Source organism: Silene latifolia, chromosome Y (assembly GCF_048544455.1).
Source record: "Silene latifolia isolate original U9 population chromosome Y, ASM4854445v1, whole genome shotgun sequence".
In the NCBI taxonomy this organism is placed as follows: domain Eukaryota; kingdom Viridiplantae; phylum Streptophyta; class Magnoliopsida; order Caryophyllales; family Caryophyllaceae; genus Silene; species Silene latifolia.
Window position 1 is genome coordinate 44,405,926 of NC_133538.1, and position 14,870 is coordinate 44,420,795.

At 36.4% G+C, this 14,870-nt stretch overlaps 2 protein-coding genes across 4 annotated transcripts; one reads left to right on the forward strand and one right to left on the reverse strand.

Moving 5' to 3' along the window:
- Positions 1 to 7,339: 7,339 nt before the first annotated feature.
- On the reverse strand, positions 7,340 to 10,404 carry LOC141627961 (uncharacterized). The gene is made up of 5 exons (XM_074441155.1): positions 10,285 to 10,404; positions 9,938 to 10,164; positions 9,002 to 9,818; positions 8,144 to 8,307; positions 7,340 to 7,856 (listed from the first exon to the last, which is right to left on the reverse strand). The coding sequence occupies exons 1-5, from the start codon at positions 10,402 to 10,404 to the stop codon at positions 7,340 to 7,342; spliced, it is 1,845 nt and encodes a 614-aa protein (XP_074297256.1).
- Positions 10,405 to 11,907: 1,503 nt separating this feature from the next.
- On the forward strand, positions 11,908 to 14,041 carry LOC141634186 (aberrant root formation protein 4-like). 3 transcript variants are annotated; one of them, XR_012538948.1, is made up of 5 exons: positions 11,908 to 12,193; positions 12,354 to 12,652; positions 12,747 to 12,824; positions 12,903 to 13,079; positions 13,273 to 14,041. XR_012538948.1 is itself a non-coding variant. In XM_074446446.1 (5 exons), exons 2-4 carry the CDS (start codon positions 12,369 to 12,371, stop codon positions 13,041 to 13,043), a joined length of 294 nt encoding a protein of 97 aa, XP_074302547.1. In that variant the 5' UTR covers positions 11,915 to 12,193; positions 12,354 to 12,368; the 3' UTR covers positions 13,044 to 13,079; positions 13,273 to 14,041. The 3 variants fall into 3 exon arrangements, 2 of the variants coding, with proteins under 2 accessions (XP_074302547.1, XP_074302546.1); XM_074446446.1 differs by having other exon boundaries at positions 11,915 to 12,193; positions 12,354 to 12,443; XM_074446445.1 differs by having other exon boundaries at positions 11,915 to 12,193; positions 12,354 to 12,443; positions 12,903 to 14,041.
- Positions 14,042 to 14,870: the final 829 nt, after the last annotated feature.

Genomic DNA, 14,870 nt, shown 5'->3' on the forward strand with positions numbered 1-14,870 from the left:
TAAGTTAAGTTCAATTTCAATTCCATTAAATTCAAATTTCATTTTTAATTTACTAATTTAAATAATAGTTATTATTAATTTTGTTAACAATAATACTATTTTTTTAATATTAATATTATTTAATATTTATTATTATTATAATTATAATTAATAATATTGTTAATAATTTATTTATTTATTTATTATTATTACTATTATTATTATTATTATGATGATGATGATGATGATGAATATTATTCTTAAAATGAATAATAATGTTATTAATGTTGTTGTTGTTGTTGTTGTTGTTGTTGTTGTTGTTGTTGTTGTTGTTGTTGTTGTTGATATTATTATTATTATTATTATTATTATTATTATTATTATTATTATTGTTATTGGTATTATTATTAAAATTCATAACATTTATTGGTATTATTATTAAAATTCATAACATTTATTATTAATATTATTAGTGAGGCACACCGAACCGACTTGACTCACTTGCCAACACGGGGTCTTACAAGTCAACACGCTTGCCAACATGGTTACAAATTCGCTTGGTACCCTACGAATCACAAACCGTTAAAAAGCGAATTCTATCAAGTTGATTACTGAAAATACATGTAACACATTTTCTATAAGCGAATCGCGAATCGGTAAGGCGTATTCATAGCGAATATGGTAACCGTGCTTGCCAAACCATCATTTGAGGTACACATAAAACCTATAAATATCACACTATTCACCAATCAATGGTAAAAACTTCTCACCAACAACTTCCTCTCTCTAGAAGTAAGACTACTCGAGCTACTACAAGAGGGCACATAGATCTTAGCTTCAAGCAAGGTCCCGACTATCCACCATTACCGTAAGACATCAGAGAAGGACCTTTTGCATACCCTTTGAGGCCTTTGTTAAGCGTGAAAGATCCATCCGAAGAGATCAAGCATAGGCTCGAGATGCCATATGAGAGTAGGGCGTTGACTCGACTTGAATTCGAGCAACGCTTACTTGAGTGTTTTTATTCTAAACAATTATTTTACTAATATCATTATTAATATGACCTTATTATTTATTATTGTTATTAAAAATATTATTAGTAGAAAAATACTATGTTTTCATTATTATAATTTATGATTATTCATATATAATTTTATAATTTTTTTCTTATAAATATTAATTTTAGTATTACTATTATACTATGAATATTAATATATTATAGTTGATAATAACAATAATATTTAATACTATTATTATTATTATTATTATTATTATTATTATTAATATGATTATTTCGATTCGATTCAATTCATTCTATTGATTCGATTCGATTCATTCATTCTATTCGATTCGATTGATTCGATTCATTCCATTGATTCGATTCGATTCCATTCCATTCGATTCGATTCACTCCATTCGATTCGATTCATTCAATTCAGCTCTAAAAAGCCAGAAAGAACAGGGCCTTAGTTGACTGGCAACGTTTCGCAGTTTGTGAACAATTTCTCGCACTGCTCCTTCAAAACTACCGGTACAAGAGTTGTATATAATTTACTTAATGATGATACCATTTCATACTTTTAACTTTTTTATAAACTTTGCATTGTATAGTATTCATATTAATATTTTTTTCGTGCTCCGAGGTTTTCATTAACTTATTGTCATTTTGTATATAGATTCATTTCATATCTCCATTCCCCTCAACTTCTTCCTATTGCGCTATATTTTATGATTATTCTTGAATGTACCACAACGTTCTTGGTACTACACTTGACTCATAAATTATAAGTATCATTCCAATTATGAAATTGTGGATATAAATTTAGTGGCCAGTTCAATGTGGGTGGTGTAATAACGTGTGTAAATGAGGGCGAAATGACGAGTTTCTACTGAGAATGGGGGGCAGAGATAGTGCTGGTCGAAAAGCGATGTTTGTGAGAGTATGGTTAAGAGTCAATGGTGATTTTTGGACAATAACATCGTTAAGTAAGAATCTGGGCCTGTTTTTTTCTGGTTTTTTTAAGTTGAATTAATCGAAACTGAATCGAATCGAATTGGAGAACCGAATCAATCGAATCGAATCCGAATCGAATGGAGCCGAGTGAAATAACGAATCGAATCGAATGGAGTCGAGCTGAATCGAACTAACTAAGTTATTAAAATTTGAATTGAACTGAAATAATATTAATATTAATATTAATACTAAATATAATAAATAATAATAATTATTATTATTATAATTATAATTATAATTATTATAATTATTATTATTAGAAGAAGAAGAGGAAGAAGAAGAACATTAATAATAATAATAATAATAGTATTAATTATATTAATATGAATATTATTGATTTTAATAACCATAATATTCATAATAATAACAATAATGAGGATGATTAATTAATAATAAATTAATGATGACGATAATAATAATAATAATAATAATAATAATAATAATAATAATAATAATAATAATAATAATAATAAATAAATAATAATAATAAATAATAATAATAAAATAATATTAATAATAATATTAATATAATATTAATAAAAACTATTAAGTTTAAGATTCGCAAAATTGAAATTGGCTGAATTTAGTGGAGCTGAACTGAAGTGAGCTGAAAATTGAAATGAATCGAATGGAGTGAAATTGAGCCGGATCAATCAATAAGAATAAATTGAATCAATCGAATCGAATCGAAATTTGAATCGAATCAATAGAGCTTTGAAATTTGAATCAAGTGAAAGTGAAAATAAGCCGAAAAAATGCGCAAGACATGATATTTTATCTTAAAGAAGTTTAATATTAGGAATTTTATCGGTATTAAGTATACCAGAAAAGAAAAAGAATTCGCATTGGTCAATAGTTGACGATAGTTTAATCCAACTTGACGCCTTCTTATTGAAAATAGTTCATTGCCAATTGATACATGTTTATTCACGGATCTTTCTCTTACAACCGTTTTAAAAATTCTCTTTTTCTTTTTCTAATTATTCAAACGTGATATAATGATTATGCAACATCACTCTAAAAGAACACAGTCATACGGAGGAAATTTCCTTCGAAAATATTTAAATGAAATATATAATACTCCGTACCTATTTACAACAGTCTTATAGTTGTCCCGTGCATTGCACGGGATTTAGAACTAGTTATAAAGATTAAAATACAAGGAAGACACAAGTTAATACCATATTAATTGTATCAATAATGTCTCCACTACGCCAAATAATAGGATCAACAACGGTTAGATACGGTAATATACCGTTGTAATACAAAACACGGAACCGTTATTACATCGACCATTGTTATTATGTTACCACGGTTGTTTAAAAGCGGAACCGTTATAAACTGTAAATAACGGGTTTAAATAACCGTAATACAATATTAAGAACGGTTCAAAAATCGTTGTCAATAATATTGAAACCGTGTTAGTATTAGTTGGAATGCTCTATGGAAACCTTTGACAACGGTTTTACTGAAATAAAACCATTGTAAAATATTAAATATGACAACAGTTTATGCTTATTAAACCGTTTTAAATGTAATGAATTTGACAACGGTTTTATTTCGTTATATTATATTTTTGGCCGTAGCATTATGGATGAATATATCAACGGGTTTCTATGTAAATGCGACCGTTATCAATATATTTATTGACCACAGTTTTATTTTTAACCGTAATCGAATTTATAAATATTTTTTTTAAAATAATTGTTTTAGTAGGTTCCAGCAGCTGCTGAAATGCTAATTTTTGCAGTAGCAGGTTCCGCTGAAATGCTATTGCAAAATAGCATTTCAGCAGCTGCGCATTGCAAAAATTCAATCTCACATCATCAGAATATTACACAGATTGATCTATTCAACAAAGCATCAAAATATTATAAACAGGGTGACCAAAACTAAATACACATGGCTTTATATACACACATACATAATGAGCTGACTATTGACACTCCGGTAATGAAAGAAAATAAGTGGCCCAGTTATTTCTCATGTCGGCGATATCTTCCTTCGAATAGGTTGGGTCTTCGTTGTTGATTGAAAGTGGAACTACAAATCAAAATATACTTAATCAAAATAGATAGAATAAGTGGAATATTACACAGAATTAAACCAAAGTTACGTTTGAAATAGTTATTAAAACACACTAACCGATGACTCTATTGATATATTTTCGGGTGATAATCTCACACATGGACCGACAACAGTAAAAGGCGCATTGTTTGTCGTCTGGTTGTAGAGGAGACTATTATATAAATCACACACGAAAAAGATAAATTAGATCAACCTCTCACATAAACATAAATTACATGATAGGAGTAATTATTAAGAATACACTTACTTTTATCGGGATAAAAGTTGGACTTAATGCTCCAATTGCTCGAAACACACTAATTCATAAATATATACATGAAAATATAATTAGCATTTGGCTCAGTAATATTGATGGGACACTAAAAGGAGCCTAGTATTCAAAGGTCATACAATAACAAATGACATTATAATGTAAGGTTGTAAATTTACTCAATTATCATCTTTATAAATTTCTCAGAGGGACTATGTCCGCAAGAATCAATTCAGTACACTATGCTTTTTCTCACATTAATTGCCGCTAGCAGCCAATGCTTGCTATGAAATATTGAAAATTGAACTGTTAGTTCATATACATGCATGTAAGTGTGTTAATAAATGAATAGAATCGTGATTCATTATAATAGTACTGTACATAGCGATTCTCATTGTATGGGGCAAGCCATAGGCTTTTGGGCATCGTTAACCGTTGAGCAATTTAATCGATGTGATTTTCGTATGTATCTCCATGCACCTTTAGAGAGAACACATCAGGACTCAAGAATCTGTAATCATGAGAAACGTATTTCCCCTCAGCGATGTGTTTAAACAGGTACCTATTACGTCAAGTGGAACGAAGAATGTTATTTTCATTGAGGAATTAAATAAACATCACTATTCGTAAAACCAAATGACAAGTTTTATTAATGAACTTACTTCATCCAAATTAAAATGTGTATAACATCTAACTCGTCAAGTTCGAGAAACTGAAACAGTGATTCCCCATCCAATACAGTAAATGTACCTTCATCCACAATAGCCTTTCGATCTCAATAATGAGTACATCCCCGATAGCTGCCCGCCTTTCAACCAGCTGGTGCAAAGCTCTCAGCGGAGGATTATTCAATTTTTGCTTCTATTCATCGCTCTGATATTTAGGTATGTAATAGGAGCAGGCTCGGGTGCAGCATAATTAGATGGCTTATAATATAAGTCGTCTGCTTTAAGTTCGGTCTACAATTTAGGAAAAAAAAACATATATATACATTACACGATACCTCATATATAATTTAAATAACAAATAAATAAAAATAAAAAACTCACAATCTATTTTTCAAATTATTACTACCTCTTGAATTTTGGGTGGAGAGGCAGTCGAATCAGTGACTTTGGGTGTTGACGTAGTAGTCCTAAGTTTAGCCATAATGGCTTCGTGTAACTCCTGCAAATGTAAAAATTAAAATACTTACTATATGTTAGATAAGGTTACGCTAATAAATTTAAAGGCGTACATTCTATAAAATGTGTTAGTTTTAGCATAACTATCCCGGAGATGTCAACATTAATGAATGCTTCAGGCCATTGCACAAAAGAACCATGACATCTTGCAAACACCAATCAGTAAGTGGTACTCTTAGAGTACCATACTCCTCCAGATATAAGTGGGTCACTTCCACTTTCCTAAAATTCCGACGTAGGGGCATGCCATGAACCTTTAGTTCTTGAATCTGGTCGTAATAGAACGCGGCTCCCCTAGCAAAAGCAATTTTGCAAGTTGGTACTTTACGGGCACGGTAGTAAATAACACAAGGCTTCTTGCAAACGCCCTTCACATTTTTAATTAATTAGTATATATACATCCAGTACTTTAATTAATAAATTTAATTAATTAGTATATATACAACAATTATAAACTAGTTAGTAGCTAATACCTCGTCAAAAGCCGGATTTGTCTTTTTTGGAGATGAGAATAACGTGTCATCATCAACTAACTCCACCTCCTTTCTCACGGCCTTCATGGCTTCCTCTTCAACTTCCCGATCTTGATCCTATGACATGTCTTCAGCTCCCACCTCATTCTCCTTTGCCATGTCATCCTCCTTTGTCTTGTTCTCCTCGGCTTCCTTATGTACATTAATACTTGTTTACATATAACACGCACTGATTTTCCGAATCATCTAACACATTATACAGAAGACATGTATATTATTATCTCATCCTCAGTTCGCATGCCCGCTTTTTCCTCCTCCTCCCCTGCTTCCTTTATGACTTGCCAAATAATAACCAACTCTTCTTCAAATGACTTATCCTCTGTTTCCACCATTCTCAGTATCAACCTGACCATTGTTTGTAGCTGTGTAGTAGAAATGAATATGATTAACGTAAGTAGTATAATTTCAGCATATATATTTATAAATTATGTTGAATAAAATACAGTATTTTTTTTTTGGGGAAATGTAAGTGTTATATTATAAGCCCAACCAAACAATTTGTCACTAGAGATATGCATCCCTAGTCTGTTACATACTTTGTTCTAGCCGAGTTACCTAGGCATGAACCCTCCAATCCCTATGCTCTAGTCTACGACTCTTCAACTGCATACTAAAAGACCCCTTCACCTGCTTTATAATAACAGCAGGGAGAGGTAACACATATTCAATTCGACATCTATTTCTAGCAAACCAGATTCCATACATAAGACTTGGTATACCTACTCGCTAACACTGCTTCATGAATAAGGATCTGCACTGTATTCTATCCACCACTTTGAATAACTCCCGATCGGGAATGAAGCGGTCAAGCCATGCTACCGGAAGTCGCTTGCATTTCGACTATAAGGGCAAATGAAAAACAAATGATCAATGGACTCCTCTCGCATTACCACACAAGAAACAACGGTTGGCTGTATGATCCGCATCCTGAAGAGCCTATCTTGGGTGAGTAATCTATTCTGGAGCAATCACCACACATGAAAAGAATGTTTTGGAAGCAACATTCTATTCTGAATCCATGGAAACCAGGGAACATCATCTACCTCATCAGCCAACCAGGAGTATCCCATCTGAGTAGAGTAGTCCTGATCAAGATCTCTCCAAGTAGCATCAAAGAGTAGAGGTTTAAGTCTATTCTTGACCTGACAAATACGCTTCCAGGCCCAATCGAATGAGCTAGAAGGCTCATAATCCTTTCAGATTCTGTCCTTGATATAAATGGCATGCACCCACCTAACCCATAAATGGTCGACCTTCTTTTCCACCCACCAAACATACTTAGAAATAAGAGCTAGGTTCCAGTGTGTGCAAATTTTTGAAGCCAAGACCCCTTTCCTTCCTCGGGTTGACAGATTTGTTTCCAAGACACCAGGTTAGGTCTCTCACAGCTATCATTCCCATACCACAAGAACGCTCTGCAAATTGATTCAATTTTCTTCATCACAGTCTGTGGAATAATGAACACCGTTGCCCAATAGCTATGTAAAGTACTGAGAACTGAAGAGATAAGGACTACTCTCCCAGCATAGGAGAGTTTCCTAGCCCCTAATCTTTGTATCCTCTCCGTTACCCTATCCACTGACAATCGGTCCAAAACTCCCAACCTCTTATGCATAATTTTTACCCCCAAATATTTAAAAGGAATGGCAGCCTTTCTCATACCTGAAGCATTCTCAATAGCCTGCACCACACTATCAGTAACCCCATTGCAATAAAAATTGGACTTATCCTTATTCATTTGAAGACCAGAGGCAAGAGAAAAGGTGCTAAAGGCTCTAAGCATTAATGTAACAGACTCCAGGTTCCCCCTGCTAAACATTAGCAGGTCATCATGAAAGCACAAATGGTTCATGCTAAGTCTAGCACACAAAGGATGAAATTTGAAGCTATGACATTTAGGAATGGCTCCAAGCAACCTACTCAAATACTCCAAGCAAATCGTAAAAATCAAGGGGGATAATGGGTCCCCTTGCCTTAATCCTCTTTTGCCCTTGAAAAACCCAAATACTTCACCATTCAGGGACAGAGAATAGGAGGGAGAGGACACACACACTGCATAAGAAGCTTAATGGTAATGTCAGGGAACTTAAGATACCTTAACATTTCATTCAAATAACTCCATTCAATGGAGTCATACGCTTTTTGGAGATCAATCTTCATCATGAGCCTAGGAGAACATTTCTTCCTTTTGTACAGCTTAATGAGGTCTTGGCAAATTAAAATATTACCCACTAGGCCTCTGCCAGCAATAAATGCACTCTGAGAAGGGTGGATAATATCAGGGAGAATGCTACTAAGTCCGGAACACACTACTTTAGCCATACATTTATAAACCGTGTTGCGAGGACAATTGGCCCGAATCGCGTGACAAGATGATCGGCACATCCACTTTGGGTAACAGAGTAAGGATAGTATTGTTGGCTTCCTTCAAAATATTTCCGGTACTTATCATATTCCTTACAACAAAGACATATATCCTTGCCTACTATAGCCCATGAGTCTTTAAAAATTGACTACTATAGCCATCGCCCCTGGAGCTTTAGTGCCAGGTATTGAGAACATGGCCTGCTTGATCTCATCATCCGTGACAACTTGAGTGAGTAAATTCGGTGCTCGGCATCAGCAATTACCAGATTGTACAATCCCCTTATGCACAGGATACACCCCTTTGGATGAGCCCAATAGACCACAATAATACTCCTCAAATGCATTCTTAATTTCATTAGGTTTAGAGCATAAAACTCCATCCTTATCTTTAATTTGATACACTCGATTATGTGCCCTCCTTCTTTTAATACTTGCATGAAAAAATGAGGTATTATCATCACCATTTTTTGCCCAATCCTCTTTAGCTTTCGAGCCGGAAAGAATCCTAGCTTTCTTTAATTGTATAAGTTCCTGGGCACATTCCTTCTCAAAGATTGCGAAGTCGATTCAAAGGATTGCTCATCACCTGTTCTTGGAAGTACTTAAGAGACAGTTCAGGAACATGGGTTAGGTTCTCAATATCACTGAACTGTTCCCTATCCAGCTCTTTCAACTTCTGCTTTAGTCCTTTCAATTTCTTAACAATCCTAAACATTGGGGTACCCTGAACCTCAACATGCCACCCAGATTGGACCACAATAAGGTAGTTAGGAGCAAGGGACCACATGTTGTAATACTTGAATGAAGGTTTTTTCCTCACATAAGTATCAGCCATGCTGATGATACACGGGCAATGGTCAAACAGACCTTCAGGAAGAAAATGAGCAACTGACTCAGGAAAGGAGATGAGCCAATCATCATTCACTATAACCCTGTCTAGCCTGCTGTACACCCTTGTAGCCGCCTCATGTTTATTGTTCCATGTGTAATAAGACCCTTTCATTTTAAGTTCAAACAAATTACAGTCAGACATCATATTCCTCATAGGAGCCATCTCAGCCCAAGTAACCTCAGTCCCTCCAATTCTCTCATCCACAGCCACAATATTGTTAAAGTCCCCACAAACTGCCCAAGAGCCATCACATTGCAGAGCATAACTCCTGAGTTTCTCCCAGAGACTTTCCCTCTCCTGCAACTTATTGAAGCCATAGACCATAGTGACCCAGAAATACACCTTCTTCATTTTATCAAAAATCCTAGAGTGTATGCACTGAGCAGTAATGTCCAGCACATCCACCTGATAAAGCTTAGGATCCCACAACAACCATACTCTTCCTCCCTGGTGAAGACTGTTGTTTCCAGTCACAACACAAATTGTTCCTAACTTGCGTCCACTTACTCCCCTTTATTTTAGTTTCCAAAATACCAAATAACCCTACATTATTTTGATGGATGAACCACTTTATTGCCTGCTGTTTATTTAAGTTATTCATTCCACGTAGATTCCAAAACCCCAAACTACCCATTCTCAGAGTTTTTGGTTAGGAACCCCAATTTCTTCTTACTCTCAGCTCTTGCCTTATGCATAGAAAGATTTAAGGCATCCATGAAGGTGATACCTCGTGGAGTTAACAGTCTAGGCTCCCCAGTATCATGTCTTAGCAATCTGGTAATGAACCTCCTAGGCAGAGACTCCTCATTCAGCACCTTGCCCTGGCCAACTTCAGGAGTAATCACAGGTGCAATGGGCTCCACAACAGAGTGACCATGGACGTTTCAGAGTCCTAGGCTTGCGGCAAAGAGTCTAGCAGTGGGTGTTTGAGGTTTCTGCGCCAGTTGGACATCAGCTACAGGTTTTGGCCTCCATACCTTCCGCACTTTCATAACCTCCCTCCTGCATTGATCAGCAACATGCTCAATTCCTTTGCATTTGGTACATGAAAGGGGTAACCAATCATATACCACTTTAATCTTCTGGGTTTTCCCCATCTCATCCTCAAAAGTTAGTTCAGTTGGGAATTACTATCCTATTTTCACCTCCACCAAAAGCCTAGCATACCCAAGGAATGCTCGGTTAGCAGTAGCCTCATCGCAACGCAGAAACTTCCCAACTAAGCCACTAATATTAGTTAAACAGCCTGAACCCCAAAACTTAATATCAAGTCCATATAATTTCATCCAAATTGGAATCAATTGGACATCATGTTTGATCAATTCAACATCAGGAGTCCACTCCTTGACAATCACCGTTTCTTATCAAACATAAGGTGCCCATTCCTAACAACTTCCATCCTTTTGTCTTTTGATTTAAAACGAACCAAAAAATACCATTCGGAAGGAAAGAAATACGATCAACCCCATAAGACCGCCAAACCCTCTTAACAAAACCTCGTAATTACACTACTCGGAGGTTTCGCACCCGGATATAACAGAAAAAAAATGAGATGACCGGTAGTTAATCTCACCGCGACATCTTCAAAGGATAACTTGAGACGCGTAGGTACCTTGCCGCCGCTAACATTCTCGCATAACCTCCTCATCCTCATGTTCGTCCTCCACGATCACATCCAGTTCCTCCGTAGTTAGAGGAGAGAACGTTTGATTACGATTCGGGACCATCGATTGTCTTTTAGTTTTACTAGTACTAGCGGAATTGAAATCAACATGTTTTTTGGATTTTGATTTTGATGAAACTAACGGTGTAATCGAGTGAATAATAGGTTATTTTGATTTAGAGATGTTAATCGAAGTATTAGATTTATTAGGGTTCTTAATCCCAGCCATTGCTTGTAATTAATCCCCTTTTTGTTAATTATTGAGGTTTTCCTCTCTCTAGAATCTCTCTCATCTTACTTACTTTTCAACAATTAATAAAAAAAAAATACTTAGATGCTCACCACTCACTGTCCTTCGAGTAGTTTTCTCAAAATACTTAGTGATACCAACATGCGTTGATACCCCTCTCACACGACCTAGATGTTCTGCTTTGCCGATTGCCCTAGCAAGAATGTCATCACGTCTTTGAGGCTTCCATTTTCCTTCCCTACTTCTTTCTCACAGATCCTCTACATACACAAAAAACCATTATGCCACTAAAGTTTATTTAAACTCACAATTATATAACCGACCACCAGTGGTAGGAGTGACATATTTATTCTAACTTACAATTTTCTCTTTGATGGTTTTATCATATGGAGATTCTAACTGTCCATTCTTAGGAGTGTGACCGGTCACCCAAGCGTCGTGACGATTGACAGTTCCAAGCTTTGGCTTCTATTCATTCATCACATTGGTATCCTCTCAAAATATGTATGATTATTATGAATATATATATATATATATATATATATATATATATATATATATATATATATATATATATAGAAATAGGATCTCGTGCGAACTAATTTACGGTACGAACTGTACGAACTCAATCCGAACCCTTAGATCAAACAAATCAGTGGCTCTAAGCCACAAATCACTCCTTATCACTTTCTTCAACTCATACGTACATTCACCTTCCCAATTCCCACTATCCATCCATCTCCCCCAACCAGCATCTTCTGCCGTCGGCTACCTTTACGCAGCTCCGACGCCGTTCACCAAGATGCAGCTCCGTCAGTAGCCATCCGACTCGCCTTACTTTTCCTCTACCCACTCATGTTAATTACTTCCTCTTCGTGAATCAATCGACAACAACGTTCCATCCACCTCTTCTCTTCTCCGGCGACTTATTCCGGCCACAAACCTCGTCATCATCCGCTTTCTCATTATTCAGGTCAACTAAAAACCACCCTATTAGATTCGAAATCCTCTAAAAAATTCACTAATGCGATTAATTTTCTGAAATTCATCTTCGTTTTCGTAGATCTATGGTTTGAATCGCTTAGTTTTTGAAGAAAACGAGATTTAAAATGAGATTTATGGTGGTTGTGCAGGCGCTTGACTGAGCCATGGTGCCTTGGTGGTCTGATTTGATGTTTGCCGGAGTTTTGGGTTGTGGTGGAGATAGAACAACATTGGAGCTGGTATGTGTGGCGCTAGTGTGCTGCGTTGCCGGAAATTTGTGTATATGAGTAGTTGGTGCGACGATGAGGAGACGGTGGATTCGTGGTGGTCTAAGTCAGTGGTGGTGGTTTTGGCAGCGGTGGGGGCAACATTATTTAGGGTTAGGGGTGGATACACAAATAATGACCCTAGATACACTTCATTAATATACTAGATACATGTGTATCCGGTAGTGATACCATGTGTTTTTAGTTTCCTGTAGTATTTTGTATGTTCAACTGTTCTGTATAGAAAACATAATTCTTGTCTTCCACACATGACAGGTGCTAGCTGATTTCCCCGCTTCCCTGAGACTTGACATGATGCAGTTCTTAGTTAGAAATAGCAGCTCAGCCTCCATGGTTAGTTTCACTTTATTTCAGGTATACACATGAGCGATCAACTCTACATTTCACTTTACTGGTTTGAATTTTGTGCAGATGGCAATACTTCTAGATTTTGTCAGAGAAAACCTTCGAAACGACGATCTTAAACTGAAAGAAGCAAAAATCTGCACTACTAACTCCTTTTGGAATGCTGCCATACTTGATTTGGTGGAGTTCATTTTGAGACCGCCCTAGGGAGGACCGCCTTCCCTCCCTGACCAAACTGATGCGGTACAACACTACAAACTTTATACCTTTCTCACATAGTCACTTCTTCACATGGTTTGGAATATCGTACGAACTCCTTCTCAGCCCTTAGATCAAACAATTGAAAGGCTGCTATTAGATGACTTTTACTCCTGTGTTTCATATTTCTCCAAACACATACACTAACCCTCATAACTCCTTCATCCTTATTCATCAGACTACCACCGCCATATCATAACCCGAGCTCCAGCGTCAACCTCGCCAGCACACTACCATTGCTCCTCCATCGGATCTCGTTCGTCGATGGTACTTCTTTCCATCCCATCTTCATCCCTCTCTCTGTCCCCGCAGATTTAGTCACCGCTGCTTGTAGATACACACAATACTATCCCAGGTTCACTGAGTATAGTGATATAGATACACAAATCAACTTGTGTATCTGGGTGTACTAATTTGTGTATATGACTTCTCCTCGGTTTGTCCTCGGTTTGTTCACGTGGATCTTGCGTATGGTTGGAATTGTCCTCCGTTTCTTAGGTCGGGAAAGGAGGGTGGTGTACGGTGGATCACTTGAGTTTGGCTGAAGAGGTGGTGTGTGGTGGATCACTTGAGTTTGGCTGAAGAGGGTGGCGCGCGTGGAGGCGTTGTCGTGTATTGGGGAGGGGCAGAGGAGCGAATGGAATTGAAACGGGATTGAGGTGTGTTGCCGGAGAAACTATGGGGTATGTCTGATGTTTCTAAACACCATCGTCGTGGTTTAAAGTGGTGGAAGCGGATTCAGGTGCCGACGGAGGACGAGTGTCAAACTGTCAATGTATAGCGCATATTTTGGTCCCCTGCAATTGCGTAATTGTCATGAAATCTTGGTCCCCTGCAATAGCATATGTACAAATGTAGAGCTCTTTCAAAAATGTGTGTTATATACCTTGAATGTTCACTTTGTAAGATACTTTATGAATTTTATTTGATTTCATACGTTTGTAATATCTCTTATCTTTGTCATGACCTTATTTTTTTACTAATATATTGATCATTTGTCCACTGGTTAACCAATATTTGTTTTCCATGAAGTCGGGTTAATATAGACTGTTGTAACGATTCCATGCATTGGAGTCGAGCTGATCGTAAAGGAGCATCTATTTTAGTTTGACTAGTTATTTCATCCGCGTTAGTATAAATCGTATATGCATTGTCTGCGCAATTTAACTATCAAGGTCAGTCTTGGCATGTTTTTTGACACGTGCTGCACACGCTTGAAGCGTACTGTCGAACCACATATAATTTATCTGTCTGTTCATCGCTATCAATCCGTAACAATGAAATTTGGTGCAACAAAAATCATATTAGGCCATGGTGATTTGATTTTCAAGATTAAGCAATTGATGTAACGATTGATATATTCACTGGATACATGAACAAATTTCCTGTATCAGTTGATGTACCAATAAAAATCCTGTCTTGATAACTATCCAACAATATTTCCACATAACACCATAACGGTGGCTGTACAATGAACAGATTTCCTGCAGTCGTGTCGCGGCGCAATCCATGAAACTTGGCCTACTAATATAGCGAGTACAGGGTACAGATGAGATGCACTATTGAAAATTAACATATGCTGATAGGCATGACCCATCAGGCTTCTTGAAAATTACGGCCCCAAATTAACTAGAATGCCAACCCGAAAATCATCTGATCTAAGATAGCATAATTTGCTCTGATTTTGACAAATAATTAGTAAAATAAAAACCTTTAGTATTATGAGCCATAACCATTAGAATGCCTTGATTTGAAAATAGTCAAACTAACCCATAA

What these genes read in the sequence shown, in the direction of transcription:
- LOC141627961 (XM_074441155.1), bottom strand. Translation starts at nt 10,404, where the DNA reads ATGGGGAAAACCCAGAAGATTAAAGTGGTATATGATTGGTTACCCCTT. An exon ending in ACCAAAAACTCTGAGAATGG is followed by an intron (nt 9,819 to 9,937) that starts GTAGTTTGGGGT and finishes ACTAAAATAAAG; the next exon opens with GGGAGTAAGTGGACGCAAGT. An exon ending in TATTTGAATGAAATGTTAAG is followed by an intron (nt 7,857 to 8,143) that starts GTATCTTAAGTT and finishes AATGTTTAGCAG; the next exon opens with GGGGAACCTGGAGTCTGTTA.
- LOC141634186 (XM_074446445.1), top strand. Translation starts at nt 12,369, where the DNA reads ATGGTGCCTTGGTGGTCTGATTTGATGTTTGCCGGAGTTTTGGGTTGT. An exon ending in ATAGAACAACATTGGAGCTG is followed by an intron (nt 12,444 to 12,746) that starts GTATGTGTGGCG and finishes CACACATGACAG; the next exon opens with GTGCTAGCTGATTTCCCCGC. An exon ending in ATAGCAGCTCAGCCTCCATG is followed by an intron (nt 12,825 to 12,902) that starts GTTAGTTTCACT and finishes AATTTTGTGCAG; the next exon opens with ATGGCAATACTTCTAGATTT.